Here is a 6,274-nt window from a genome sequence, read left to right as displayed (position 1 = left end):
TAAAAAAATGGCTAAAAATTAATGTTCTAAGCCACAACTAATTCACAAAACACTACTACTATCAACTTAGTTCTTCAAAATCATATATGAAAAAAACAAATTACACTGATACGCTGTTGGGAATCCCCCTGCCGGTGAGTCCTCCCTGTTTCGATATATCTGAGGTGCCGGGGTAGAGTAAGGTGTAAGGCACCTTCACTGGCCCAACTCTGTTCTTATATTTCTTATTGTTGTTCATGTCCATAATCTTGCTTTCAATTTCTTGCAGCCTTTCTGAAAATCTTTGGAATGTGGCTAATGCTTCGTGATCTGATGTCCATTCTGGTGTATCTCTCTGCCCGAGGTATACTTCATCGGAGGAGTGCGTTGATAAAACCTCGATAAGTGATATGCCGAGGAGAGTTTGTAGCTGGGCTGTGATTGTTTTCAGGTATGCCAAATTTGGATCTTTCTCAAGTTCTGCATACTCAGGGGTTCCTGGCTCGGGCATGAATCGGCGGCTTACTGTTGGACGGTTAGGGAGATAGCCAGCATAAGGGTACTGTCCGAAATTGACAGCTGCGTGGAGTGCTGAAGCTATCCATATGATAATGGTGCATGTTTGGGTAAGTTCTGCTCGTGTTTGCATCTTAGGCCACCATGGTTCGTCTTTCTTGTCGCCATGACCCTCATTGCGAATCTCTGTCCACCATGATTGAAGTTCACAATCATCTTGAACCAAGTCATCTGTTGGGTAGTATAAAGCACAAAATTCCTCAACCCAAGTCTGAATTGCTGACCAGACTTCTAAACCGTCAACCGCGTAAGGATAATCTTCTATCAGAAGTCTCAGACCATGTCGTTGGCTTGAATCTGGAACTGCTACTCCTCTGGAATGTACCCAAATTCGATTAAGAACTAGAACTTAAGATATTATTACATGATTTGTCAATAATGCAAGATTCTGTGACATACCTATTGAGCAGATCAGCGGGGAGTGCCTGCTCCGTGAAAACCCAATTCTTGTAGACGACAGCAGACAGTTCCATGGCATATTTGGCTGGAAAGACGGTCATCTCAAGTATCCCACCAGCATTGATGAGAATCTGCCTAGCAAACGCATTTATGTTCATCGTGTCTCGGAAGTGAGGATGCAGAAGCTTATATATCGGGTGAAGAACACTCAACTGTCTGTTTGTGGCCACAATGAAAGGTTCTATCACCGCATGAGTGTTCAACCTGAAAACGAAGGAGCAAATTAGCATTCTTGATAACGACGAATATATTTTTACCTGTGCCGCCAATTCATACCAGTGGCTAATAAGCTGATGATATCCAGAATCATTTACAGCAGCATAAGCTTTGGCAAGCTGCCATACTGAGCCCTCAACACCATTTTTCGCTGGAGTGAAAACTTTGCTGATAGCACCATGACTTTCCCCTTGTGGATGGGGAAGACTTAATTCAATTGCCAACGGCTTCAACGTTTCATCGTCTTGCAGTAAAAGGATTGTTCTTGAAGCATATGTCTTCGTGGTTGTCGAGTTTATTCTCGTCAGGTATGGCATCAATGCATCATGATGATCTAATATAAATAGCTTGTTATTTCTGACTGCCTATAAAAAGTTTTAAACTTCTGGTTAGGGACTAAAAAATTTGAGTTGTTTTTTCCTACTATATAATATAAATGGTTTTTCTGTTAGAATACGGACATTACGCTTACCTGTTCTACTGTGAGACCATTCATGTTCCCTTCTATGAGCTCTTTTGTGATTGTACTTTTCTGGTTCCCATATTCTTTAGGGTCTAACTTGCTGGTTGGTGGAAATTCCTGCATGTTTTATTAGTTTAAGTCACGGTGGAGTCCTTAAAACATCGAAGTTACAGGATTTTCTTGGACCCCTCTCGCAAGAACTCCACTGCCCTTATGCAAGAGTGGTCTACATGAATCCGTTCCAGGAAAGTATTTCTCTAAAGATTAGTTGGTATGGTAGAAGCTATGTGTTTTTACCTTGAGTCGACTTATAATAACAGGGTTAACTCCGGCGAGCATTTCTCGTCCAAACTCTTCGTCTGTCCTCCAAGCAGATTTATCCTCTGCAAATATGTCATACAAAAGCTCGTAATGTATCAGTAAAACTTGAAAATCATATTGAATCTAAGCTTGTAATTACAATCTTATACCTTTGATTACATCAGGCACTGGGAATTTGAGGAATCGGTCGCCATCAATATGCAAAAGTTCCTTGAGCATCTCCCATGGGATGTGATTCTTAGGTTTGGTTCCATTAGATAATTGAACACCCTCTTCATAGAGATTAAGAACGTCTTCAAAGCTATCAAATTCGTTTATAGTCTTGTCACATAACGATTTGATCTCCGGAACTAATACCTTAGCTATAGATTTTAGACCATAGGCTAAAAAATCCGAAAATTTTATGTGACCAAATCGTTCATCTCTAGGAACATATATATCTAGACTTAAAAGTGGCAATCTGCTCTCCGAATTGGGGTCTGTTGCACAATGATAAAATGAAAATGTTAGATTGAATAGTCCAAGATAAATGCATTTAAACATACTAGTTTCGCATTACGTGCTATGCACGTGGCTCGTAACGTAACTCGTCAATATACATATTTGTAAATTTATTATAATTATATCAATTTTTATTTATAATTAATATTAAATTAGTTAAGAATTTTTGTAAAAGTAAATATAATATATTCGGTAATTAAATTTTTTTCCATACTGAATTTATTCTTCTTTTGGTTTTATAATAACCATAATTAACTTAATTTTATTAATAATATCTTTAAAAATAATAAGATAATAAATTTAAATAATAATATATCGACCAAATATAGTATTTTAATTTTGTAGTTAAATCAAACTAAAAGATAGGTATTCCTACTAATTTGGAGACAATTTAGTTATTTTTTACATACTAAAAACTAAATTGGAGATAATTTAGCTACCTATTCTAATTAGGACATTAATTAAAATAGTGATTAATTAAATAACTAATTAGTTAATGACTATAAAACCTTTATTTAGTGTTAAACTGAAAAGGATTATTCAGTAAATTTGCCTGTCCCCCCCCATCCGTACTTTTATATATAGTATAGATATAGATATAGATTACATAAAAACCAGTCAACATTTCGAACCTGTTTTCGTCGGTTTTCGACCGGTTCTTCCTCTCCGAGGATATGGGAACTCTTTACTTCCACCGAGAACTTGCCGGGCATAATCTTGACCCTTGTCTGGATCTCCTAAGTCGTTGTAGTAAGCATAGTCATACACTCTATCCCACTCATGTAGCTTGCCTTTTCCATTTCCTCGTAGATTTATAAGTTCGTCTTCTCTATATTTGCGTAGTGCCTCAGGTGTTTGCCATGGCAGATAGCTCTAATTTACATTTCACAAGGTAGGCAGTTAGTCAATATATTTTGTATTTCGTACCTATAGAAATTAACATTAACAGTAATTATGCCTAATTAGAAAGACATAATAATATATAGATTTTGATACAATTTAATTAACATTTATTATCGATTTCGGTTTAGTTTGATTGATATAGATTTCCATAAACATTATACATAATAGTAATAAAATTAATATGTATATACATTATTCACATATATGTATTTATACATATCTATTATATTTATATATAAATGTTTACATAAGAAAATTATACATTTATTTAAACACGTATAAATATTAATAAAAATGAAATAAAAATCAAAATTCTATATTTTTTTATTATTCAAATAAAAACCAATCAATTTTAACCAAAATAAACTAATATTTAATTTGATTTGCTTCGGATTAATGGTTCGATTTGATTTTTGCTAAGCGTTAAAACCGAGTTCCGTCTTATAAAATGCTAATAAGGTGAGTTACCTTGTTAGAGAAGAAGACTCGGTCATACTTATAATAGTGTGTTGGATAAACCCAGGAATTGCAGACAAAATGAACCCTACCATGTTCGGGAACATCCTCTAAACTCACTGTCTTGAGGAAGAACTGGCTATGGTGATGATTTCTAATTATTAAAGCTCCAGGAACTCCCATACTCTCATCCCATTCAAAATTTATGTCGAACATTGTCTCTGAAGCTTTTAACGATGGACTCATTTTTGTCGCCCATTTCTCCAAGTATGATACCTTTCCAACCTTTCCTCTCATCCCATTTGCTAAACACAAAAAAAAAAGTTTTAAAAGTTAATTTAATGTGACAACTAATTGATGTATATTCTTGAAATATGATGCAATATTGGGTAAACTTGCGCAAACGGTAATTCGGTTCGGTTTGACGGTAAAAATGTCAAAAGAATTTTTTAAAAGAAAAAATACAAATCGAACCGCGTTAAAATTTGGTTCGATTCAATTTTTGATTTTAACGAAATACAAGAATAATTGTTCTATTTTAAAAATTTAAAGAAAAAATCAATAAAATAAAAGTATTAAATTTTAAAATTAAATTTCAGTGAAACTGTAATATGTTGTACATTTTAGCATTTAAATACATAAGACAATTATATTATTTTAAAACTATTTTATGTGTATATAATTTGAATTTTTTTGGTTTTGCAAAATAAAAAATCAAGCAAACTAAAATTTTAGAAACTTAGAATATGTAAAATGAACAGACCATTTTTAGTTTGGTTTGGTAGTTTGTATGTTTAAGTGACAACAAAAGTTTATTTTGCTCCCTCAATTTGACACAAAATATCAATTAAAATGAATTCATGACTTTGGTGTAAAACACCCGTCGGTTAATATGACTCATTTTATCCCCTTTGCTGAGGTGGTAAAAATGATTGGAAAAATTGAAGTTGACGTGGCAACAAACTATTAGACTATTTGGAGTTGAACGGATAAAACAAGTCAAAACGCCAATTTTAAAAGTGTTCTGTATGCCTATTTTAAGGGTGGTTTTTGTTCAAAACAATGAACTTGACTTATGTGATATTTTGTTCCAACTTGATGGGGCAAAGTAAACCTTTGTTGGATAAAGCAAACACCCTTGACATCAGAGCAGTGTAATCATGTTATAAAAATGGTTTCTACGTTGATGTAAACGAGCCGAGTGAGCCAAAATCGAATTAAGCCACGTTCGAGCTTTAGCTCTACCGTGTTACACAAGTCCAAACTCGACTCGAGTTAAATGAAAAACAAATATTTAAAAAAAATCACATTCGATGTATTTTAAAAAAAAATTACTATAAAATCTAAAATATAACCAATCAAGATATTATACACTTAATCTAGAAATATAAAAATTCAATATAATAAGAAAATAAATTATTATTTTATGTGTGTTAGAGAATCGTTTAAAGTGGCGAATTGCACTAGACTCTTTAATTAATATCCGAAAACACAGTTTCTCGAGCTTGAGTTCCATTCAATTTTTTTAATTTCAATTTTTCGAATCAATCTCGAGTAGTAATTTTGAATATGAGGCAAAATATAGGTGCCACTCAAATAATTAACCGGCATATTATCTTAGCCACGTGCATTCTGTTCCTCAATTAAAGAACAATGATTAAAACAGATAAAAATAATGGAAGAGATGAAGCTGACCTGGGTCTTGATGTACACCACTAATAAGCTGCACAGCAACACCTTTTCCGACCAACTCATGAACTCGGTCAAGAAACGAAGCTTTAACATCTTTGAACTCAAGCACATTCTTCTTCATTAAAACAACTGTTCCTTTTATCTTTATTGTCTCCCTCACCGTCCCGTCGGCCGGCTGAGCACAGAAAACTTCCATTGTTTTCTCTAACATTTCTTGAATCTCAATGATTCTGATGATCTTGAAATAAAGATTAATGAAGATCAGTTGGTGGGTATTTATATAGATTCGCAATGGTGGCTTTATTTGGGTGTTTGATACAGTGAGATTTTCTTGAATTTTGTTTGTGAAGTTCAAATTCTACAGGATATATTAATCTAAAGGGTTTTTATTTTTTATTTTTCGGCGAGGATCTGGTGGGTATTTTAATAATATTGTAGTTGGCGACACGACAGTTTACTGATGGTACTCCTGCCCGAAAAAACTTTTACAAGTGTATACTACTTTTATGGCCAAATCCATGATAAGGCTCTTATACTTTTATTATTTTGTTAATTTGGTCATTTTTTAAAGTTTTGTGTTGATTAGGTTCTTGTATTTCTCAAATTGGATTTAATAGGTTCTATTTTGGACGGAATTTACTGCAGGTGTACTCAAATTGGATTTAATAAGTTCTTTTTTGGACGGAATTTGCTGGTCTTTGTACCACC

The 6,274-nt window shown here is 33.8% G+C and overlaps 1 protein-coding gene across 1 annotated transcript; it reads right to left on the bottom strand.

The window, feature by feature from the left end:
• On the bottom strand, positions 1-6,015 carry LOC126669411 (probable linoleate 9S-lipoxygenase 5). The gene is made up of 9 exons (XM_050362874.2): positions 5,570-6,015; positions 3,887-4,179; positions 3,148-3,388; positions 2,164-2,493; positions 1,991-2,076; positions 1,703-1,810; positions 1,291-1,595; positions 955-1,218; positions 1-869 (listed from the first exon to the last, which is right to left on the bottom strand). The coding sequence occupies exons 1-9, from the start codon at positions 5,775-5,777 to the stop codon at positions 101-103; spliced, it is 2,604 nt and encodes an 867-aa protein (XP_050218831.1). The 5' UTR covers positions 5,778-6,015; the 3' UTR covers positions 1-100.
• Between the last annotated feature and the right edge of the window lie 259 nt (positions 6,016-6,274).

Source organism: Mercurialis annua, linkage group LG2 (assembly GCF_937616625.2).
Source record: "Mercurialis annua linkage group LG2, ddMerAnnu1.2, whole genome shotgun sequence".
Lineage (NCBI taxonomy): Eukaryota > Viridiplantae > Streptophyta > Magnoliopsida > Malpighiales > Euphorbiaceae > Mercurialis > Mercurialis annua.
This window is presented reverse-complemented; position numbering and strand designations above follow the sequence as displayed.

What these genes read in the sequence shown, in the direction of transcription:
- LOC126669411 (XM_050362874.2), bottom strand. Translation starts at nt 5,777, where the DNA reads ATGTTAGAGAAAACAATGGAAGTTTTCTGTGCTCAGCCGGCCGACGGG. An exon ending in TCGAAAACCGACGAAAACAG is followed by an intron (nt 2,494 to 3,147) that starts GTTCGAAATGTT and finishes ATTGTGCAACAG; the next exon opens with ACCCCAATTCGGAGAGCAGA. An exon ending in CCCGCTGATCTGCTCAATAG is followed by an intron (nt 870 to 954) that starts GTATGTCACAGA and finishes GGTACATTCCAG; the next exon opens with AGGAGTAGCAGTTCCAGATT.